At 45.9% G+C, this 25,286-nt stretch overlaps 1 protein-coding gene across 2 annotated transcripts in view; it reads right to left on the reverse strand.

Annotated features, from left to right (window-relative positions):
* Positions 1 to 25,286, reverse strand: part of LOC147905750 (uncharacterized) — a 205,211-nt gene that overhangs the window by 87,758 nt on the left and 92,167 nt on the right. For both annotated transcript variants that reach the window (XM_087374417.1, XM_087374414.1), the window contains 2 exons: positions 6,537 to 6,580; positions 6,226 to 6,315 (listed from right to left, as the gene is read on the reverse strand). In XM_087374417.1, the coding sequence (XP_087230543.1) occupies positions 6,226 to 6,315; positions 6,537 to 6,580 (134 nt within the window). The remainder of the gene's footprint in view (positions 1 to 6,225; positions 6,316 to 6,536; positions 6,581 to 25,286) is intronic.

A 25,286-nucleotide genomic window follows, 5' to 3' on the forward strand; every position in this document is an offset into this window, starting at 1 on the left:
AGCAGCTTGAAAATGTTATGATGAATGAAGGGGGCAGCAGGGATGCCTATTTCACACAGATGAAGGACTTCAAAGAGCAGCTCATCAATGTTGATGAGATTTTACCAGACTCACAAGTTGTGTCCATCACACTTGATGGACTCCCTGACTCATATCAGGGATTTGCTAGAACACTTAGATTATTTTTCAACCTTACCTTCTAAAAATGCAGCAAAACCCAATCACCTTCTGTGAATACCAATTCCCTGCGGTGCTTATCTACAGTGGCCATGGGTAACCCCCAACCACTATTCTTTTGATCAGCTTGTTTCCTTACTCCTGTAGGAGGAGTAGAGTCGTCAAAACAAGCCTACTTCTACTCATGCAGATCAAGCCTTTGTTACTGATCATAGGGGCAAAGGAAAAGGGAGGGAAATTACAGCAAGCCCAAACCTACATCTGGTACCTCATCCTCTTCTTTTGCTGATGGGAAGAAGACGAAACGCTGCAATTATTGCAGGAAACCAGGTCATGACATCTCTAAGCCGGAAGCGTGAGAAGAAGCAGGGACAGCTAGGACAACAAGGTCTTGCTATCACAAATACTCCAACTGCTCATGTCAAATACAGAGGCAGCCAATCTTGCTCATGATGAGTGGACATTTCTTGTGCAGTGTTATTATAATCCTACTCTATATGATTCAGCTTTTGCAGTCTCAGATTCTGCCTTAGATTGGTACTTTGATAGTGGTGCTTCAAAGCACATCACTTCCTGCAATAGTCTCTCACACACATTGAGCGGCTTTCCAAAGAGGGGCACCGTCACTTGTGCAAATAATGCAGCATATCCTGTGAAAGGGATTAGTCAAGTGATTGTCACTACAATGTCAGGGGATATCATTACACTTGTGGAAGCTTGATATGTTCTAGGTATAAAAAAAGAATTTAATTCCTATCTCAGCCATCTCCACACATGGCTTCAGAGTTCTTTTTGACGGTTATCGTTGTGCCGTTTATGATAATCAGTACGATAACTATATGTACTTACCTGAACACTTGATCGAGGGCTATATCATCTTGACATATATGCACAACAGGCTGCTATAGTAGCTAATGCCGTGGCTGAATCTGTAATTCCAGATACACATCTATGGCATGAGAAAGAAAGAAAGAAAGAAAGAAAGAAAGATATATTAACGTCCACAGGAGACCTCGCGGGCCTATGGGACAAAGTGCACAGAAAAGCGAACTCATACAAGCCTTAGTGGGCTGGAGTAAAGGGTACACTAGGACCCTTGCTGAGTACTAATCTATGCTAATAGGATCATAATCATAATCGTATCATATCAATCAATCTATCCAAGCGCTGAGACGAAACTGAAGCCTAGTACAGTGATGGCTTTTTGGTGGTCTGCGAAAATATCTCGTATCTGCGTCTGTCGAGCTGTCTCGCGCCGCTATGGGGGGCGCGGTCTCCTCGCTTTCTGGACTCTCTAGGCTATGTCTAGAGTGATCCCTCGTCTCTGTCGGTCTCCTCTGAGGAAAGCTGTGATACGTCGAACCTCAAAAGAGTGTACTCTAGGGGCTCTCTGTCGCACATGTGGCCTCTGCGTCCCTCTCTCGGCGGTACTGTGCCGGCTGCTCATCCAGACTGCTCTCATATCGGCTAGCTCCTCTATCTCCACTCCACTGTGTCCGAGGGCTGACTCAAATGTATAGAAGTCTGTGACGTGCCGCTATGTCCAATCATCCTCTATGTCCTATAGTGGTCTGACCACTCCCTGCTGCTCTTTGATCAGTCGTAGAAGCACCTCCCTGTGTCGCCGCATCTCCATCAGATAGAGTGCAACACAGACCTGGTCATGGAAATGGATCAGCCGTGACAAAGGACAAAATCCATTCCCCTCTAGGTAGAAAGAAAGAAAGAAAGAAAGTTTATTAAAGTCTTCGGAAGACCGATGGGTCTATGAGACTGTGAAAATCCTGATACAACGAGCTGTGGTAGTGGAGCTACTAAACGAGCGTCCGTACCAATGCAAAATGCAAAATGCAAAAAATGCAGAATGGCAATACTAAGTCCTAAGTACAACATAGTCATGTCGATGGTCGACTATATATCAATCTCAGCATCCTCATCAATATCATCATCATCCCCAGCAACAGCAAGATATCAGGATGGATGAGGCAGTGGAGGCATGAAGTTGGCAATAGAGAGCTGTCGGCCACTCAGAGGTGCAATCCTGGCACATCTCCTGGTCATAGCTTTGCGTCTAACCAGGGCTACTGTCACCCCCGTCGGTCGCGCTCCAACTCTAAACAAGGAGGGGATGTCTCCAAGTGTGATCTGTGTGTCGACCCTCTGTCTGAGCTGTTGGGTCACGGGCTCCAGGTCACGATCATGTCGAGGCCTCATCTCGTTGGGGTCCATGTGATCTAGCTGAAAGAACTCCGTGATAGAGCTCTGAGAGGGATCAACCGAGGAAAAAGTCTGCTTCTGTCTCCGTGCTCGGAGTATCCTCTCGCGGTGTCTAAGTGCCTCATGAATGAAACCCGCCAAACACCGCTAGTCTGGGTAGGAGAGGAAATGGGCTAAAATCTCATAACTATCTCTGAAGAGATAGTGGAAACGTCCTCGGATCTCATAGTACACAGGACACCTGAAGATGAAATGCTCCTCTATCTCAATCTCCTGTATGTCACATAGTGTGCATATGCGCCGCTCCCTGGGTAGTCGCTCTGCTTTGCCGCTCTCGATGCGAAGTCTGTGTGAAGAGACCCAGAACTGCCCAAGAGAGATCCTCATCGAGTGGGGTAGGTGAATCTGTGTGTATCCTGGTGGGTCAATGAAACCCTCTGCTGTGATATGTAAGAAGTAATCTCTGTAGAAGCTAAGCTTCACTGGGAGTTCACTCGGTTCCAACCAGGTCCGAAAAGTATGTAGCTGTAGTAGATCCTCACGGATAACTTGGTTGACCTCGTGTGATAAGAGGGGAGAGAACGGAGCATCCATGCTATACTGGAAGGGAGGTAGTCTATCCATGTGGAGCCCCAGTTGCTCAAACCATCTCTCTATACGTGCATACTAGCACCTCTGATCTCCTCCTGCTGCAAGTGCCATAGAACAGGATAGAGCTATCCATGGTAGCCTGCTACGCCCCGAGGTATAATCCCCATATTCCCTAACTCGGTACAGATATGTGATGACCTGAAATGCAGCATCTAGCTGTAAAGGGGGTGACCCAAACTCAGCCTGAATGATCTGGTGAGGAACGGATGACTTACCACGAATCATCCGTGATAGCATGAGAACCTGTAGTCGCTCCACACGGGCCCACTCTGTATCCGACAAGTCTGGCCCCCAACAAGGACTGCTGTACATCCCCGCTAGGCGAGCCAAGGAGTCAAAAAGCAACCCCTTGGTGCGTGGATCCTGAAAGTGTGAACGGAAGCACTGCCTCTCTAGCCTGGCCAATGAGGCATACCGTCTACTCAAGCGTGCCTGCATCGCGGGTCTCATAGTGAAGCTCGGTCCGGAGAAGATAACCCCAAGATAGAGGCAGTGGTAGCATCCTCGAATCTCGTAGTAGGCTAGGCAAACACAAAGAAAATGCTCCTCTGTCTCAACCGCCCCCAGCATACATAGCATATAGATCCGCTGCTCTCTAAGTATACCCGCTGCTCTCCCTGCCTCAATCCTCAGCTGATGGGATGAAACCCGCATTTGACCAATGGCAATCCTCAGTGCATGAGATACTCTTCAGCAGTCTGGTGAAGATGCATTCACAGGACATCGTTGTGTATATTCCACCCATGCATGCACTAAAAGAACATGTATGCGAGGACTGCTTGTTGGTCTGAATGCATTGTGCTTCCTACCACACGTGCTGACCAGTTTCCCTCTCCTTCATACTCGCCTACACCAGGAATGAACAATCCTACTGCATGTGTTGATAGGCTGCCGTCTCGATCAATCTCGCCTTCATACTCGCCTGCACAAGCACCACTAACAACACTTACACCACATGGCCTGCATGAACATGCACAAGTGACCACCTGTGCAGCCCACACTACTTCAATGACATGATGTTTGATTAACACCTAATGCAGCTGTGGGCACAGGTATGTGCAATATTCTTATCTCACCATTTGGTCCCCGTACAATTTATGCATGTAAGGTGCTGAAGCACTCTGTGTACGGACGTGCAAAACAAGTTGCAAATTTTGGATGTGAATGTGATGAGACGTGGAACAAGTGGAGGAATTGCTTGTGGGTATGGATATGAGGGTCAGAAGTAGAGGATTTGTACCATCTGATCCCCATCCGGTGGGCATAGTGATGTATGCAAACCGATGCAGACAGCATCATGTGGGGGGTACTATTACTTTGTTACTTTTATAGATGACTTTACCAGGTTCACATCCCATGAAGCTGAAGTTAGATGTCTTCTCTTACTTCAAGCATTGGATTGTCTTGGCAAAGAATGAGATTGGGGAGAAACTCTTGATCTTTTGCACTAACAGGGGGGATGAGTACATGTCCCGAAAATTTTCTAATTTTTTGGCTGCCCAGGGTATCATTCATCAGTGCACAGTACCATACACGACGCAAAAGAATGGGCTAGCAGAGCGTAAAAATAGAACAGAAACAAATTCTGGTTGGATGCAATTACGTGTGCCAACTATGTGCTCAACCGAGCACTGGTTGAGCACCCACTTAGGCATTGAGACCATGACTCCCTATGAAGCATGGACAGGTTGTAATCATGTCATCTCCCAAGCGGGTGTTTGGGTCTCTTGCGTATGTGCATGTACCTCTCAATTGAGGTATAAGCTTGATGATAAGGCTGTCAAATGCATCTTCATTGGCCAGAGCTCACAAAGAAAAGGTTTCAAGTTGTTTCAGCCTAGCACATGCGAGTTGATTGTCAGTAGGGATGTGGTTTTTTCTTAGCTTGCCCCTTTACCTAAAACACAGCCTTCAGTGGAAGCCTTTGATGTGTTTGATTCCGCCTTCACAGATATAGATGACACAGTGCAGAGCGCCATGCCACATGCTTCTAGCAGCTCCAATCCTCCTCTTGTTGCTACTGCTCAGCGTGATTTTCCACCGACAAGCCATGCTATCGAGCAAGCAGTTCAAGAGGAGAGGGCTGTCATGAGACAACAAAAATCAGTCCCTTGTTCGCTTTTCGATACCCTCACGGACAGCAAGCAGGCTGAGACTTTGCCTACCCGCAAAAGAGGTGCACACAAACAGAGGGCATTTTTTGGCTGTAGCTTTGATCGTTACTGCCTGTAATGAAGAACCACTATGTCATAAGAATGCTTTTGACAGCAGAGAATGGATAGATGCTATGAATGCTGAACTTGAGTCCCCTTTCATGCAAATGGCACTTAGGAGTTGTGTGACTTGCCTGCAGGCAGGTGTGCTATAGGCACAAAATGGGTTCACAAGGTCAAATGGAAAGCTGATGACAGTGTTGACCGCTTCAAAGCTCATCTTGTTGCAAAGGGTTATGCACAAAAACATGGCACTGATTTGGAAGAGACCTTTTTAGGCACTTTAGGAAAACAAGAAAAAACTCCATGTGTGACAAGTTGGTCCTACCATATCATGTGTCACATGTTAGTCATGTAGCCCTACCACCTCATAGGCGCGATGGGGCCACACGGAGTCCTAAAGTCTCAAAAATATATCTATGATCTATTGCTAGCATGCTTGGTGCCTCACTCTCGAGGTGATACCGACAAACAACTCAAGGAAGCTTGACATCGAAATGCAAAAATAATGATTCCTTGACATCGACATGCAAAAATAATGATTCCATGAATGGGGCGGATACTCACAAGTCCTATGTCCAATCTTCTACTGACTCGGTGTGTCTAGAACTCAAGGTCATGATCCACTTGTCTACCCAATGGCTCGCATGTATGCGCCCTTGGTACACTCATTGATATATATCTCAAGAGCTGACCCTTGTGTCCTTGGTTGTCAAGTGGGCAACCAAGATAGTTTGGTGATGCCTGTGTCCATGGGTTTCACTGCCTCATGAACGAGGCTGATAGTATTCATGGTTCAAGAGAGGACGGGAAACAAATGAGAGAGCGAGAAAGAGAGAGAGAGAGAGGGAGAGAGAATTAATCTTTCACAGAAGAGAAATCTCTATATAAACATATCGGCTCTCAATCGCACACATTTATCATAACACTACGAAACAAAGAAAACTACTGCCGTGAATCCACTTACAAGGCTATTAATGACATCCAAACAAAGGTTGAGAATGATGCGCCTCTTCTCACTAGCAGTGCCATGTAACACCTTTAAGGCAAGATTTACCTACAAAGTTCAAAAACTCATGAAACTTAGTAAACTAATGAAACTTTTGATCCCCTCTAAAATCAGAATACACAAGGACACCAATTCAACGGCAAAACTACAAACAAAAAATGTATGTGATAATGCCAGATGGTTTCTTTTGACCAACTTTAGGATGTTAAAGAGGCAAATCACCAATTGAAAAAGCACCCATTCTGTACTAAAAATGGGAAAGAACTCACAGCTGCTAGTGAATCAAGCAACTTGGTGTCCATGTCCTTCCCACCTTGTAAAATACACAAAAGTAAATCGGTTAACTTGAAAGGTTTGACCTCTATCAATCTATTTGGCATTATCTTCAACAAAATCAAATATGTACTTCCTTTACCTTAGACTTTTTAGTCCTCACCCCCTCGCTTCATTGCCGTTGCCATGTCTAAATCTCACCATTACCACTTCTCGACCATGATATACAAAGACTACACTATTCACCAACTCGACAGTAATAGCTTAGTTAAAAACCACCCAAATTTAAGATTGTGGCCTAGTCACATACCGCTTGCTTCCAAGCTTAACGATCAAAATGTATACGTTGTCTTATCGAATCCCCACAACATGCGTGACTTATCGATTATTATTGGCCTTAATGAAAAGCATCTTTGTTAGGACGTGTTCTGAACAAGCAAGCTTTAGACATTGTGGAAGTGACCAAAACAAAAAGAAAGAGTTTGAAGATTAAAGCAAGCGTTTAAAAACGCACACGCATACATGTATAAATATATACATATGTATGTGTGTGTACGCGTGTGCACAATGTGTGTGTGTGTGTGTGTATGTGTGTGTATCTATCTTATGTTATTCATGATGATGGCTCTGTGCTACCTTTTTCTCTAGCAGCTACACGGTATGGCTTGGGCTCTCATTATCGTGCTTTGTGGCAACTGTATGCTTTCGCCTTTTGTTCCAATTCCTCCTTTGGAACTCCAGGACCGGCTGGAGGATTGGACTTTGACTTCCCCAGGATCCTCTTCTCGTTCTTTGAGGCTATCTCAGATTACTGTGCCTGCATTGTATAAAATCCTTTTGCCTCAACCTTGGGTTTCAGAGAAAGGCAATTCTATGTGGTGAATGCATCGCCCAGCTAATTGGTGGAGAAAGAGATTACAGCATCTTTCGGCCTACAAAGTTCCTCTTCGTCAACAGGTTTTCTTCGGGCGAGTGCTTCTGAGTATTTTTCCATCTAGAGAGATGTTGGCTCATAGACACATTGCTCCTGCTCGTTGCCACAGATGTTTGACTTCTCAGGAGACTATGCCTCATTTATTCTGGCTTTGTCCAAGCTCTCGTGAGTTCATTGATCTTCTTCGGCAGCACCTTCGAGCGAGATTCCTGACTGTTCCTTTTGGAAAGTCCTTCTGGCTCTTTGGTTTTCATCCACCCAGACCAGAGTTTCATCTTTTCTTTGTTTGGGTTCGCTATTAGGCACTCTGGACTTTATGGACGGACAGGAACTGTAAAGTCTTTGGTGATCTTACATTTTACTTGTTTGCTTTTTTAAGCGTTCTCTCCAACAATATTTCTTTGATTTCTCTCAGACACGCTGCATAGATCATGCTGTATATCTAGCATACACTAAGATTTTCAGCTGATGTAGGAGGGGTATATGGTCAATATAGGTGAGAGTAGTATAGAGTCGTGCAGAGTATATGGGTGAGAGGCAGTGGTCAAAGTGTATGTCGTGATAGGTAGTGTGAGTGGTAGAGCAAGGCGGGGAGTAGTGATATTGAAGAAGAGATATGTGTGATCAGCTCCACGTGGTGGTGGTGGAATGGAGAAGTCTGTGATGTGTGATGTGAAGGCTAGGGATCCCAAGGTATAATCAACTACGCTAGACTCCCTCCATGCGGAAAGCAAGTGAAGCCGCTGGAGGAGGGCCATCGCTCAAGACCATTATAAATAACGAGATCGTGTGTTGTACCTAGATCCAGTAGCGCATGTCTGTAAGAAGTGATAGGAGCCCGTCTATCAGCATTGGGTCAATTTTGTTTCTTGATTTTCTTGTTTATTTTTGCTTGGTCACCTTCTTCCTTTCTTGTTTTCTTTCTCTTTTGTTTTGTTTGTTTTGTTTTGCCTTTTGACGTATTTTAGTAAGCATTGGGTTTGCCCAAGAGACTCCGCGGGTCTTTAGAAACCCAGTATAGTTGCTTATGCTTGGGCACTGATGACGACATAAGTGCTGCTTTGCTTGCTAAGTATGTCTTCCTTTTGTTTTTCAAAACTTTTATTTGCTCTTTTTTATTCTCTTTTGTTTTCTCTTTTATTTTCTTGTGTAGGTTTTTGGACTTTAGAACATCAAAATTTCTAAATTTGTACGATTGGATATATTCTAGTCGTACAAAGGTAGGTGTGTGTGTGTGTACGTATAGTGTATATATGTATGTATACACACATATATATTTATACATATACATGTGTGTGTGTGTACATATACATACATACATACATACATATCGATAGATAGCTAGATAGACACACACTTTTTTTTAGTGAAAACTTTTGGTTGATTATATTACAAGAGTAGCGACCTCAAAACGAGGCAGCCCAAATTAGAGGAAAACGCTTTTAGGACCCGTGCCATGTAATAGGTGGTACGATGGTGATGTAAGGCTCTTTGCCGACAACTCCGATTCGAATCCCAACATGGCCTACCAAGTGAACCGGACATGTTACGCTAGTATCATCGTCTAGTTCGCCAAAAGAAACAAAACTTTGTCCGCCAAAACGAGGATGAATTACTAAACATTCTTTTCAATAATAATTCAAAGACTTTCAGCGACGGTTTCTTGAACGGCGGTCCCCCTCACCACTCACAGACACTCAAGTTTGGCACAACTACGCCCGCACACTTTATCACATCCCCGACCAGCCCACACCTGATCTCTCGCACACACCACGACCAACCGCTTGCACTCTCTTCACTAAGGGAGGCATCAAAGATGCGGTCATGAAGCTTCATAATGGCCAAGCGAAGGATCATGAGAGATTATGAACCGAGTTTGTTGCATACGGGATTGATATCCTAGCCCCTATCCTTGCAAAGCTATTTAATGAAGCAGTTTGTCTTGGCTTCCCACGCACTTGGACCCTCGACGCTATCACACCTATCCACAAGGCAAGGGATCCCATGATCCAAGCAACTACATGACTATTATGATCGGGCATGTCATGCCCAAGATATATGCTTCAATACTAGATATGAAGGTCAGTCGCAATGCAAAGATGCAGGGACTCAGAGCAAATGGACAAGCAGTATTTTGACGTGACCATGCAACCATGGATCAAATCTTGACATTTAGGAGTGTCATAAAGGAGGCCAGGACACGGAAACAGAGGGTATATTGCTGCTTTGTAGATTTTCGCAAAGCCTTCGATACAATGCCTCCAGCACGCCTCATCAGGCGGTTACAGGAGCTGGGGTATGGACCAGAGATAGTTTGGGCTGTTATGGCACTTTATGAGAGGGTTTCTGGCAAGGTTCCGACGGGGGCAGGATGGACGGATGAGATCCTAAGCACCATTGGGGTCAAACAAGGTTGTCCACTCTCACCGACCTTGTTTGGCCTCCACATAGACGAGCTTGAGTCTTTTATGAGGACATTAGGAGGTGATAATTGCTCTCTTGCCGGTTATTTGCTCTAGATCCTTTTGTATGCTGATGATGTGGTGCTCCTAGCCTCATCCGCTGAGGAGCTCCAGAGACATCTAGATGCACTATGGCTTTTTGCGAGTCTCATGACTTGAAGGTCAACCCGGGTAAAACCAAGGTTGTGATCTTCAACACCTCCAGAGCAGGATTTTTTTGCAGCCTCTGCTCAATACATGTAAAAGAGCTGTGAGGTAGAGCTGTAGCTCCCTGAGCTCCCACCTTAGCCCCCCCCTCCCGCCTCCTTCCGCCTCAGCCTCCACCTTCGCCTCACCTCTCCCTTCCGCCTCCCTCCTGCATCATCTCCTTCCCACCTCCTTCCACCTCTACCTCGCCTCCTTCCGCCCGCAGGCCACCGCTCCCCGCCTTCCCCTTCTGCCCTCCCTGCCTTCTCCCCCCGGCCACCTCCGTTGCCGCCCCGCTCCTTCATGCCTCCCTTCCGCCGCCTCACCTCCTCTCACCGCCTCCCAGCCTCCCCCGCTCCTCCTCGTCTCCTCGTCCTCCACCTTCCCTCTCTTCGCCCTCTCCTTTTGCCCTTGTTGCCTTCCCGCCATCTCCTTCCACCCCTCTGCCTCCTTGCCACCTCCTTCCGCCTACCTCCGCCTCCAGTATCTTCTCACCTCCCCGCTTCCATTCCTCCTACACCCTGCCTTCAACCGCTCTCCCCCCTCCGCCCTCTCCACGCCTTCACCTCACCTCCTTCGTCGCTTTGCCTCAGACCCCTTACCTCCACCTCGCCTCCTCCTCAACTCCCTCCCCGCCTCTCGTTCGTCCCCTATTCGCCTTCTCTTTGAGGGCTCTCCCTCTCCATTGGTAGCCAACTGCAAGGGTGTGTTCCCCTGTAGCTGGCCCTTGGTTTCCTCCCCACCCTTTGGGCAGCGGTGAGCGGTTTTTTTGTCTTCGGGGAAGATCTTCTTGGTGGCGACCCTTGGTCTAGCCAGATGTCATGACAAGAGAAATCACTAATCCGTGATTAGTAGACATTTAAACATTATTATATATTATACGCCAATGGTGTAACATGTATATGTATTTATCATGGACACCGACCGATTTGTTATGGCGGTGGATCATCTGAGTAGATATGACTAGTCGAGCTGGAGCCACTGCTTCAGACGGCATCGAATTTGGACATGTGATACTTATTTTATTAATAAAAATGTGCACACACGTGTCTAGGTCCTAGGGGCAATAGGAAGGGAAGGGTGCATTAAGGTACATTGAATGGTAGATGCATGGGTCATAGGCTAAGGGTAGGTGTAAATGGGAAGATGGAACTTGAGTGATCTCAAGGGACATTAATGAAAGGGTATCACTCTTTTCATTGTGAATCTCATGTAGCATTCTTCATTCACCTTGCATCCATCTGCCATCTCTCACACACCTTAAGAAACCAAGGAAACAGGCCCGCAAGCATCGCAGGCAGAGGGCTAGACGCAGAGAGAGAGAGACAGGGTTTTTCGAGAGGCACCTAAGGAGGAGCAGCAGCAGGAGCCCTTACGTGGAGATCCACCTCCCCCAGTGGAAGGGGCCACTACCTAGCCAGAGGATCCACCCGTGATGGAGGTTCAGCATCAGCACTCACCCTTGCATCAATAGCAACGAGCCTCAGGAGCTCCCGTCGCTGCAATGGCAGAAGCTGCAGACGTTAGCCCGACAACGGCTGAGAAAGAGCGTGTCCAGAGTCCCAACGAGCCTGATCAACAGGCGGGGCCTGTGGTTGCCCTGGTCCCCCCCCGCCCCCCTCCCCCTCCTGATCCCACTCCCTCTCTACCCCCCCTCCCTCCTAGATTCCCCCCACCCCCCCCCCTTCGCCCCTCCTGCTATGGTCACCCTCACCACCGGCCCCCCTCCCTCCCCCTTCCCCTCCGCCCCCCTCTCCACCCTCCTCAACAAGTTCTTCAGCCTTCTACCCCCCCCGCCTTGACACCCGTGCCAACAGGCAAGGGTAAGATGGCGTTCCCTTCCGCTTCCTCACCGCAGCATCCGGTCCAGTTGGGGAGCGAGCCAGAGGGAAGGGGCTCATCCTCCTGGTCAGCAGCTCCCCATCTCCAGCTTGGACGTCCCTTACCGTGGGACTTTTGGAGATTGGGACCCTGGAACTATCTAGAGATTCCGGACTCTTACCCTCTACCCTTGGAGGTAACGCTTGTGGTCTTGCAGCCCCGGAAAGGGGGTTCGATCAGCGTAGTGGGCTCTAAGACACACCCAGTTTGGAGATTCCAGTTTGCATCCACAGGGTTAGAGAAGTGGTCCCCAGTGGTGTTTGATGCTATTATGGAATATCAGATTTTACGCATGATGGACGAGTGGATGGGGCCAGTGGCACGCCCATGGTGCGGAGGTGAATTTTCAGCTGGGCTTCACGCGAGAGAAGCCGATGTGTGGTTTGGCAGTTGGAGTTATCAAATTGCCGCTAGAGGCAAAGGTTGATAAGGCATACGACTGGCCACTCTAGAAGTCTGCGGAGTTGTTCGGGGTGAAAGTCCCCTTCATGATGAACTGGGCACGGAAGATTGGCATTGAGCCAGTGTCCACCTTAGTACATCAAGGTACTGACATGGACTACCCGCCCTCCAAACCCCCGGCAAAGTCACATAAGGCAGCCTTTCTGGAACTGGAACCCACCCACAGGAGAGCCTTATTTTCTGCATCCTCATCCTCATGAGCTCGACAATAGTGAGTTGGAATGTGCACGGGCTCCACGACCGTGCTCGTAGTCAACCACAGTACTTGATCCTTCGGCAGGAGTTGCAGAGGACAGTGGTAGGGCGGATAGTGGACATCCTTTTGATTCAAGAACACATGTTCTCAGCATCAGACATCAGACAGCAACACCACCTCCTCCCAGGGAGAGGTCCGGAGGTGTGGTCCCCTGCAGCAGCAGGACGGAGCGGAGGGATCTGCATCTCGGTCTCACAGACAGTGACTCCAGATATCTATCATCAGGGCGAGCTTATCCCAGGACAGGCAGTTTGGGTGGGAGTTAGGATGGGAGAGTCCAGGATTGGGATCCTGAACGTGTATGCCCCAGCGTGCACACAGCACCATCCGACCTTTTGAAGGAGGCTTTTAGAGTGTCTTCCGGATGTAGATTCCTGGATTGTTGGAGGGGACTTCAACAACCTGGAGTTTGGACAGGACAAGCAAGGCGGCGCCTCCTTCTCTGAGATGCCAGCAGTAGAGCGGAGCACCTGGGAGCAATTCATTTTCATGATCAGTGGCACAGACCCGTGGCGAGAGCCAGATTTTAGTAGGAAACCTGGCAGCCTCCTCTTCTCTTTCAGACGGTGGAGACATGATGAACTGCTTGAGAGGCTAGACCGCTTCTACGTTGGGGATTGGGCACTGCATAGAGGCGGCTCTACAACAATTCTGGCAAGTACCACGATGTCAAACCACTCTCCAGTAGTACTTCACTTAGAGCAGCCCCGCCGAGGTCTTCCCCAAAAGGGGGTCCGCATTCCAGAGGACCTCGTGCAAAACGAGGAGATTCAGCAAGTCATAGAAGGGATTTGGCAGCAGTCAGAGACTGCACCGTGCGAGGGCTGGGCTTCATGGGTGGCCGATGCGATCCAAAAGAGCAGTGAGGAGTTGCAGGTTCATGCCCTTAGGCGGAGGAGGACTCTTCAGGAGCGTGAGCGGACACTGAGGAGAGACCTCGCCTCCATAGAGCGGCTCAGGGAGCAAGAACCAGGATCTCAGTGGCTTACTGACAGGTTTGAGAGCGCTCGCCTTGAGCTTCAGGACACGGAGATTCGACGGGCTGAGTTCTCCTATCACTCTTCCCGGCCCCAGTGGGTACAGTAGGGGGACAAGATGACGAAACCAGGTTTTTCATACCACTGGACCCCGATCAGCAAGCACGCAGCTGCAGCGTCTTCGAGATCCTCAGGGCATCATGCACACTAACCCGTAGGAGAATTTAGACCTGACCATGGGTTTTTACAACCAGCTCTTGCAGACAGAGAGGATGACTTCAGCTGGTCTTGTGGCGCGGGAGGTAGTTTGGGATCACGTTCCGACGATAGTGTCGCAGAATCTCTACAGCAGTCTGGAGGAGCCCTTCACGAAAGAGGAGCTCTGGGAAGCCCTCAAGGCTCTCCCGGCCCAGAAGTATCCTGCTGAGGAGGATGGCTTGACCCCAGCCTTCTTCCGGAACTTCTGGGAGATCATCTCCACCCCTTTCCGACTAGCTTGCCAGGAGATTTTTGAAACGGGCTCCCTCCCTCAATCCCTAAGCAAGGGGTGGATTGGTTTGATCCCGAAAGGGGGAGATAGGTCAGATATCCGACAGTGGAGACCGATCACTTTGCTTGATATCGCATACAAGATCCTCGCCAAGGTCTTGAGTTTGCGGTTACGGCCCCATCTTACTGACATTATTCATGACACACAGACCGGGTTCATCCAGGAGCATAGCATCCTGGACAACATCTTCACGTTCTGGGAGGCAGTGGATTGGTCGAGGGAGGAGTCATAGCCATTGGCCGTCCTCCTCTTGGATTTCGAGAAGGCCTACGACAGGGTGGAGTGGTCCTTCTTGGAGGGTACTATGCGGAGATTGGGTTTCTCATACATATGGGTCGGAGGAGTTTCTGTGCTTTATGCGGGGAGCTCTAGCCAGATGCTTATCGGAGGACACACGGGCGAGGCCTTTCCTCTCTCTCGCTCGGTCCACCAGGGCTGTCCCCTCACTCCCTTTCTCTTCTTGCTTGTGGCGGAGGCTTTGGGCTACTATTTGAGATCGCAGGTGGCGGGCCTCACAAGGTTGAGGCTCCCAATCAGGCAAGAGGAGTTGTTGGACTCCGAGTTTGCAGATGACACGGCCTTGTATGTAGAGGGTACCACAGCGAGTTTGGAGAGAGTCAGGGGAGCCCTGGCTATCTACTGTGAGGCTTCGGGTGCGCAGATCAATTGGACTAAGTCCATAGGTTTCTTCACAGGCTCTGAGGAGGCACAAGACATTCATGAGTGGGGGAGCGACTTTGGCTTCAAATGGATACCGTGGGACCAGAAGGCAAGATACCATGGATGCCAGGTTGGTATTGACATTACAGTAGAGCAGCAGATCGTCCCAGTCCTTGAGAGTATTCGGCACAAGCTTCTCTATTGGAGCTCTCGGCCAAACTCTCCCTAGCAGGTCGTGCCTTAGTGGCAAACTAGGCCCTTCTTGCCACGGCCTGGTATATTGCCTCCTGCTGGTGTTTTCACAGAGGGTGCATTGGGCAGCTCCGACGGTTGGTTCGGAACTTCCTTTGGGCAAGTTCGAACGGCATGAGGAACACTAGGGCCCGGGTTGCTTAGTAGACGATGATCATGCCGCAGGCACTGGGAGGCTTGGGTATCATTGATCCGGAGATGCAGAGTAGAGCCCTCGGGCAAGTTGGTTGTTCACGGCCTCACACTAGGTGCAAAGCCTTGGAAGCTCCTCTTCCAGCGAGGGCTTCTTAGGAACACCCCACGCATTGGGGGGCAATGGCAGACATCACTTGTACCACTGCCATCCTCAGAAGATAAGTGAAAACTAGGCTCTAATGGTGTTGATACCGGCTTGCAATCGTCAAACTAAAAACGCTGCAAAAGCTTTCAATGTACTTGGATTGTGACATCAAAATGCCCCCCTCACTACTAGCAAATTGGATGCCCAGATAGTAGTGCAAAAGTCCAAGATCAGACATAGCAAATGTCTTCTGCAAATCAAGCTTGAAATCTGCAATTTGCTTAGCATGTGTCCCAGTCACAAGCATGTCATCCACATAAAGGACTGAAATCGGCAAATCTGTCCCACTCTTGCGGATGTAAAGGGTAGCCTCTGTAGGGCTATTCTGAAAGCCAAGTGTGAGCAAATGAGTATGAATCCTGGAATACCAAGCCTGAGGTGTCTGCTTCAATCCATAGAGAGCTTTCTTCAAGCGGCATACCTTGCTTTCAGAACCTTCAACCTCAAAGCCAGGAGGTTGGGAAACATGGACCTCTTTCTGCAAATGCCCATGAAGGAAAGTTGTCTTGATCTCAAGCTGATGTACCTCCCAATGAAAGTGGGCAGCAAAGGCAATAACAATGCAAATAGTAGTGATCCTGGAAGTTTATATTCACTGATATCTCCTCCATTTTCAGCCCTGGAGTGCAGCTGACCAGGGTTACGGTGGTGCTCGTCAGACATCGGGTAGCAGCCAGGAGGGCACGATAGGTTACTCATCTAGATAGCAGAGGTTCTTGCCTACACAGCCCAGTCCGCCGTTGGGCACAGCTTGATGTTCTATATGCCTATTGTATTGTCTTGGATCAGACTGTGTCTCCACATGAGCACGATGATTCCAGGATGGTTGTATATGATTTTGATAGACATGTGCTATGATATCATTGACTATGTCTACACACTTTTGTAGCATGGGTTAGGATGCTCGCTTAGAAGCTCCACCCTTTTGCTCATTGTATCAGGTTTTTCTTTAGTCTCATAGACCCATCGGTCTTTAGCATACTTTAATGATCTCTCTCTCTCTCTCTCTCTCTCTCTCTCTCTCTCTCTCTCTCGCCGCTTCATCTCCAGACGATCCAGGATGATGGCAGCATTTCGGAGGAGACTTACTCATGGAGATCTCGCCCCACCAGCCGCTCACCTCACCTTTGCCCAGATTTGTACTCTCATAGCAGGAGGCAGAGTCGATGGACAGGATTTCCAGTATTATTTTGGTTCTCACACTCCGTGACACCTGGACTTGTATCTTTGCATTGGCATATTGTGCTCATCCCCCCCATTTTGCACCCGGGGGCGGTTTCCTTGCATCTAGTTTACTCTGTATTTAGGCTCAGATTTGACATTATGTACTTTCACTTGCATTATATTGCGTAGCACTTAGATGATATTCGACGATGCCTCTTCTTTGGGGCACGTTGATTTTGTGCTATCTTGTATGCAGAGTTCTTGATGTCCCATGGGCCCATTTTGGCCTCTAGTGGACAATAATACACTTTCTTTCTTTCTTTCTTTCTCTCTCTCTTAGTGAGCCCTTTGCTTCAGCCCATAGCAGCTTGTATGAGTTACTTTTTGGTTTTGTACCTTGTCTCATAGGCCCGCGAGGCCTCCTGCAGACGTTAGTACATCTTTCTTTCTTTTCATTCTCTCTCTCTCTCTCTCTCTCTCTCTCTCTCTCTCTCTCTCTCTCTGAATGGGGAGAAAGTCAAAAGCCCCAAAAGACAAACAAGAGCAAGATTTTGGCATCTGGATGGGCACTAGATCTGAGAAATTGGTTCAAGAAGTGGGAGGTAGAGGAGTACTTGAACTACTCACCAGAGGAGGTAGATGAAGATGCTTTTCATCGTGACCTGTTGAATGCACTACACAGGAAATGGCAAACAGCTAAAAATAGAGATAAGTTCGAGTACTACTGCACATTTATCAACCCCCAATATTGGCCCACTTATACGGCAGAGGAGTCAGCCACGCAAAAGTACATTTGCACACCTATGGCAATGCATAAGCGGAGGGCTTTGGCTTCACTTCGCACCCGATCACACCAGCTGCAAATTGAAATAGGAGGATGGAAAGACATGCCAAGAGAGAGCAGAATATGCCAATTATGTGACCAGGGTATGCCAGAAACAAAAGAACACATGGTAATGGTATGCCCTTACTATGCACACATTAGGAAAAAGTTCAGCTCTCTTCTTGAGGGACATAACAGACTGGCTGATTTGCTACATAAGGCATCACCCTCAGCTTTAGGAACATTTGTATCTAAGCTTTTCAAGCACAGAAACTGACCTAGATATAAAGGTAGTTTCTCTTATTACCCTCCCCTTTGAGGGAGGAGTCTTTATGTATGTAAGGTTTTGTATTGTTTCAGGTCCCATAGGCCGATTTTTGGTCTTTAGAGGACGATAATATATTCTTCTTCTTCTTCTTCTTCTCTCTCTCTCTCTCTCTCAAGCAGGAATGAAAGAAAGAATTACATAATAAATGAATTATTTAAAACATTAAAAAATAAATGCACCCCTTACACTTATGTACCACTTCCTACAAAGATGCAAAATTGCATTCCTAACTTAGAAAGCACATGCATACTCAATCAAACTCTCTTATGAAACCAAAATAAAAATGGGCTATTCAGCTCCCCGCTTTTTGTTTTCAGCTTAGGTTCAATCATTCAAACATGCATCCACCATAGATAAAAGACTTCATATCTAAGATTGTGCGTACTTTTCTCATTATTTTTCTTGGATTATACCTCTTGTGTGTTAGTAAAGTGATCAAATTACTACATTGAGTGATAAAGACTACTTAGTTGTACAAAGGCGGGAAAATCTATCGAATTGGGAAGAAATGACTTCATATTTTGCCAAATCAAAAACGTTTGAGTCAATGCTAAACCACTATATTCAGGTTGTTCATGTTTATCACATATATCAACCTCTAATCCTACGGTAGATTGAAAAGTCTAAAGAATCCCATCTTGAAGTGCAGTTTAGTTCACAAGGGTCACGAGGATAGAATCCTTCTCCAAAAGCACAAGCGTCTTTGTACATAAAGTCTTGAAAGTCAGGAACCTTTGGTATAGATAAATCATCTATAAAACGCCTAACTTGGCTAAGCTTATGTAAAATGATAGGGCAGGTATTGATAGAAATAAGACGTTGCATAAACTCAAATTCATAAGTAAAGGTTTGCTAAAAAGACAACACAATTAGTGCCCATAGGGATTCCTATAATTTGTTGAAAGAAAGAATCACCTATTGTCTTGTAAAGATTATCTAAAAGAAAATCTATCCAAGAGCAAACATCTTCAACACTAACTACCTTTGTGTATTTTTTTCTTTTTAGAATCGATGTTATGATCTTTATTATTTAGCCACAAAATGTCAAAACATAACGATGTTTTCTCAACTTTTAGCGCTTTGCATCTATCTTTGTCAAATCTCAGCTTAAAAATTTCAGCCCTTAGCTTTTTAATTCTAAACTTCAAATCTTCCAACTCGATCTTTGTATAAAGCATAGTAAAATCATAGGTTTGAAGGAGAATAGGAGACTCTTTTTCCTGAATGCTTTGAGAGAAATTAAAAAACTTTACAATAGAAATCACTCCTACAAAGTCATTAAAATCCAGCTTGAATGTGAGGGGACATTTTCCTCCTTTAATAAGTCCCTCCAAAGTTCATGGACACTAGGCAACATGGCTTTGAAGCAGTAGCTTAGCCATTTAGAGGCATCTGTCAAAGTAGTCTCACAAGCAGCTGTAATAAATCTTGGCTTTTTTGGAGTTTTGTGAAACTTCCAAGCAGCACAAAGAAAAGGGATACTAGGATTACAAACAAACCCTAAGGACTTGCAAAAACTCTGGTGTTTTGAGATCAGATCCTTTTGCAAAACTAAGGCAAGGGCATAAGTTTTGGCAGATGAGTTCACTTCTCTCAAAAGACATTCTAAGTAAAACTTTTTGCAAATAAAAACAAAGTTATTGGAACATTTGTCCGTATAAGAAATGACAAATTTCCTATGGAATTTTCGAAGAAAAGTTTCATCTTCTTTAGAAAATATGATTACTTTGCTTTGAGCAATTAACTGAAGGGACTTCTTCTAGTTTCAAAGCAACTTTCTCAAAAATCTTCCCTTTCCATTCTGATAAGATGTGTGTGTGTGAGTGCGCACGTGTGCTGCTATAAAATATAGCCTCGGCATGCATTATCGTCCACATTATCTACATGATTCACAATTTTATTCCAGTTCCTACTTTGGAGATAGAGGACCGGCTACACGACTGGACTCTTCATTTGCCAGGGTCGACATGCCGTCCTTTGCGACTGTCTCGTATTACAGTTTCTTCGCTTTACAAAGTTTTTTTGCCCTTACCTTGGGTTCGCAACCGGCAAATAACCTTTGGCATAAGAATCGCCTTGCAAAGTGGTGGCAACAGAGATTACATGGCATTTGGAAATCAAAACTTCCTCTTCGACAAGAGGTGTTTCTGTGGAGAGTTTTATTGGGAGTTTTTTCATCTAGGCAAGTTATAGCACGCAGACATATTGCTTCGACTATTTGTCACAGATGCTTAGATCCGCGGGAGACAGTGCCTCACCTTCTTTGGCACTGCTCTCATACACGTGATTTCCTTGGATTGTTGGGTCAGCGTTTGAGAACCAAATTTTCGAGTTTTCTTTTTGGAAAATGCTTCTGGTTGTTTGGGATTCACCCACCTAGACAGGATTTTGATTTGATTTTTCTTTGGATTAGATATTGAGCACGTTGGACTCTGTGGAAAGATAGATATCGTAGAGTTTTTGGTGATCCAATTTTCTCACCTTACTCTTCTTCAGGCACTCTTTGCAGCAATTTTTTTATGATTGCCTGCAAACAAGGTCTATAGATCAAGATGTATATTTGTCCTATATTGAGATCTTCTTGATGTATTTGAGCACATCTTGCTTTGGGATGCTGACTCTGTAATATAAAGGCAAAAATTCTCACCCAATAAAAAAAAGTGTGTGTGTGTGTGTGTGTCTGTGTGTCTGTGTGTAGGATCCCAATAGTTATCCACTTCCATGGGATTTCTTGATTTGAGGATCCACTTGAAGGCCTTTGTGATCCCTATTTGATGACTTTTTTCGAAGGAGAAGTGGTGATAAAAAATTCACATGTGCAGATACTCCTCAGCAGAATGCAAGAGCTGAAAGGAAGAATGGAACTTTAGCAGACAGTGCTAGAGCAATGTGCAAATAATGAAAAAGTATAGCTAAGTACATATGATATTATGCATTGGGGGACTAAAAGATGGCTGCCTTTATGATGATGAGGAGAAAGACATGGATGACAATGTCTTAAGAAAGAAGTACATGGGGTGAGAATAATATATGCACTATAAGTCAAAATGGCACATAAGCACATGTCTACTTAAGAGGAAGGGTACAAATAGTTAGGATCCTTATACACAAAGATAAGCTTAAGGGTACAAAGATTTAGAGTGAGAAGCATCTTCCAAATCAATAGCCACAGCAAACTATTTGCTTAATCGGCTTCCGACCGAGTTACCTACCAGAGTGTCCCTGCCATTCCATTTAAGATGGAGGAGTATATGCTTCCAATCAGTGATCAAACAAGAAACAAAAGGCCATCGCTTTACTTTTCCTTCAATATGACCTAAAAGAAAGTCTTAGTGAGTGGGCTGCTAGTGACTAAAAGCTGTAGAAGACATGTGCAAAATCAATTGTCGCATCATAAAAAGTCATGGCTGATCACCCTGCATGAATTGTAGCATCATTTTCCCCTTATGAGCTAGAATATGCATGTGAATGTTGAGGATATTCAGTCCCCCATGCATTTTGGACGTGCAAAGGTGATCTATTGAAACCACCCTCACAGCATTCTGGCGAAAGCACGACTGCCAGACATAAAACAGGAGATCTCTCGCTTGGCAAACATCATCGAAGGCAAATAAAAATGGATGTAGGCAACCAGAATTGATTGAACTATGCGATAACGAACATGCAAAGGCTACATTGTCAGTGTCTAGTATTCTAGTTTTTTCTTAAGGACATTAAGCACCCAGTTTGCTTGCTGACGACGAGTAACTGTCCACCCAATGGGTTGTAGATACGAAACGAAGAGAGAGAGAGTGCAGGTACAAGACGAGTCGATAGAGTAGTCACGTCAAAACTTAGATAAGATATGAAAACACAAGTACAAAGTACTTGTGCCTAGACCTAGGACTAAGTGTCCTAGGTGTCACATAGGACTAAGTGTCCTATGTGGCCTAAAGGCACTAGCACTATAAGTGCCTACACTTATGCCTACAAGGCACATACCATGGCCTATAGGGCATCACTAGAACCACCAGAAGATGGCCTACAAACCCCCCTACATGGGATGGGCTGAAGTACTCTGGAAACGTCTCAGAATACCTGGTAGTTTCTGGTCATGGTGGCACATGTTCATCCAAAAGGATATAGCCACCTATGAATGTACAAGGAATGTCAGATCATGTAACAAAGGGAACCAACTGTAAAGCCTGTCGGAAGACTTCGAACTTGGGACGAGGAAGTGCCTTTGTAAACATATTTGTGATGTTGTCCTCTGTGGGAAGATAGGACAACTCTATGTCCCTTGCTGACAACCGCTCCCGAACATAATGATAGTGAATTTCAATATGCTTGGTACGCGCATGAAACACTGGGTTAAGCGCACTGGCCAAAGCACTCGGGCTGTCAGTATAGACAATAGTCGAGGATGTCTGGCGAATACCAAGATCTGTAAGTAACTGTCGAAGCCAAACACACTCTACTGTAGCAATGAAAGCTGCCATGTACTCAGCCTCACAGCTAGACGTGGCAACTGTTGGTTGCTTCTTGCTGAGCCAAGAAATACATGAATTTCCAAGCAAAAAACAATTGCCAGTATGTGACACTCTGGTGTTGGAACATCCTGCCCAGTCACTATCCGTGTAAGCATGCATGGTAAGTGAACCCTAATCACCATAGAAGAGGGCTAAAATCCTGAGTGCCTCTGAGATATCTGAAGACTCTCTTCACTGCCTACCAATGCTGTGAACTGGGCATGTGCATGAATCTGCTGAGCTGAGACACTGCATACTGCAAGTCAGGTCTGGTGTGACAAAAATAAATAAGGCATCCAACAGCCTGCCGATAAAGAGTGATATCACATGGTGGGCTCCCATCATGAGCTGAGAATTTGAAGCCAGGGTCCACTGGAGTAGAGATTGGCTTGCAATCCTCAAACTGAAAACAATCAAGGAGCTGTCCAATATACTTGGACTGAGACATCATGATACCCCCCTCAACATGAGCAAACTGAATGCCCAAATAATAATGGAGCCGTCCCATGTCTGACATGTCAAAAATCTGCTGCAAATCAGCCTTGAAGGCTGCAATTTGCTGAGTATCTGGGCCAGTGATAAGCATATCATCCACATATAAAATCAGCACTAAAAAATCAGATCCACTCCCACGGAAATAAAGAGTGGGTTCTGTGGGACTATTCTGAAAACCAAGGGATAGTAAGTGTGCATGAATTTTGGCATACCATGCCCTGGGTGTCTGCTTCAAACCATAAAGGGCTTTTCTAAGCCGGCATACCTTATTTTCAGAATTAACAACCTCAAAGCCAGGAGGCTGTGTGACATAAACTTCTTCCTGCAGATCCCCATGAAGAAAAGCGGTCTTGATGTCAAGTTGGTGCACTTGCCAATGATTATGGGCTGCAATGGCAATGACACATCGAATGGTAGTAATCCTGGATGTGGGAGCAAATGTCTCCTCAAAGTCAATGCCTTGTTGTTGAGCATACCCTTTTGCAACAAGACAGGATTTGTATCGATCTATGCTGCCATCAGATTTCCTTTTTAATTTGTAGACCCACCGCGTTCCAATGGCATGCTTGCCAGGTGGGAGATCTACTAATTCCCATGTGTCATTTTTGGCAATAGATTGTAACTCAGCTTTCATTGCATCCATCCACTCTTTGCTGTCAAAAGCATCTTTATGGCACAAAGGCTCTTCATTGCAAGCTGTAGCAAGGAGTGCAAACTCAAGAAAGTGACCATGCTGTCTATTCCCTGATCTTGTCCGGGCAGCAAAAGGCTGATCTTGTTTGCTGTCCCTCAATGTGTCAAGAAGCCATTTGGGAACTTGCCTTTGCTGTCTATTGACAGCTCTCTCTTCAATGACTGCATCATGAGTAATGGGATCATTTTGTGCCAGAAGAGAAACCTGCGAATCAGCATGAGATTGGGGGTGATTATTGCTTAGTGGAGGGCCTGCAGGAGGCTCATGTTGTTGCTCAAAATCCTCCTCTGATGATGGCAGAGGTAACCAAGATTCAAAGGCATCAAACATGTCAACATCTGGCTTTGCTTTGCAGTCCACAAGAGGAGAAGCTGAATGTTCAGCAAAGATAACATCTCTACTGACAATAATCTTCCCAGTATTTGGTTGATACAACCGATACCCTCTGCTCTCCTGGCTGTAACCAATGAATATGCATTTGATTGCCTTGTCATCAAGCTTATGTCTCAGCTGAGATGGAACATGAACATATGCAAGAGACCCAAAAACTTTCAGGCTTCCTGCCTTTCCATGCTTCATAAGGTGTAATAGTCTTTAATGCCCGTGTAGGTGATCTATTCAGCACATAGTTGGCACACATTACTGCATCAAGCCAAAATTTATTGGGCAAAGACTTGGCCTTAAGCATGCATCTGGCCATCTCCATTGTGGACCTGTTTTTCCTTTCAGAAACAAGATTCTGCTGAGGAGTGTAAGGAGTAGTGCATGAGTGAATAATGCCCCGTGAGGATAGGAATGCATCAAACTCCTTTGACATATACTCACCCCCCCTATCTGTGTTGAGGGTGACAAGCTTGCATCCTGATTCATTCTCAACCATATTCAGCCATCTCTGAAAGCATAAGAAAACTTCAGATTTGGCCTTTAAAGGATATACCCAGCAATACCTTGTGAAATCATCAATGAGAGTCATGAAATACTTGTATCCTCCAATGGCATTTGTCTTCATTGGGCCACAGACATCACTGTGTACTAGCTGCAATTTCCTTTGTGAGAGTTTTGGACAATCCTTTTGAAAAGGAAATCGATGCATCTTACCCAAAAGACAACCCTCACACACATGTTTGGAAACTGTGTGAGTCTGAGGTACATCACTTGCCATCTGTTGTGAATGTAGCTTTGCAAGAGCTCTATAATTGAGATGGCCCATTCTCCCAAAGATGAGTTTCAGCAAGCTGTGAATCTGAAATAGCCAATGCTTCAATAGAAAGTGCAGCTGAATGATGATCAAGGTGATAAAGCCCTTTTTGCAAAGTGCCAGTGAGAACTATGGCATTGTCATCACGAAGATCATATACTAGGCATCTGTAGCCATCAAAAATTACTCTGAAACCTGAAGTAGCAATTGCTGAAATTAAAATCAAGTTGACTTCAATGCCAGGCACAAAAAGAACATTTGTCAGAGTGACAGGATGACTGGAAATGGATGTGAGCTGCACATCTCCAACTCCTTTTACAGCATATGAAGCATTATTGGCACATGTAACAGTCCCCCCTCGAGGTGCATCAGCTAGAGAATGAAACAACTGTCTGCAAGATGTGACATGCTTGGAAGCACCACTATCAAAGTACCAGGACTGAGCATCATTAGCAGTAAATAGTGCATCAGCTTTGGAGGGATCAAATGAGCAATGAACAGCCCATGCCCAATCATCTTGAAGAGCATGTGCATGTGAAGCATCTGCTGGCTCATGAGATTCAATGGCATGTGAGG

Source organism: Dipteris shenzhenensis, chromosome 1 (genome assembly GCF_047967505.1).
Source record: "Dipteris shenzhenensis isolate YYH24624 ecotype China chromosome 1, Dip_SZ_1.0, whole genome shotgun sequence".
Taxonomy (NCBI): domain Eukaryota; kingdom Viridiplantae; phylum Streptophyta; class Polypodiopsida; order Gleicheniales; family Dipteridaceae; genus Dipteris; species Dipteris shenzhenensis.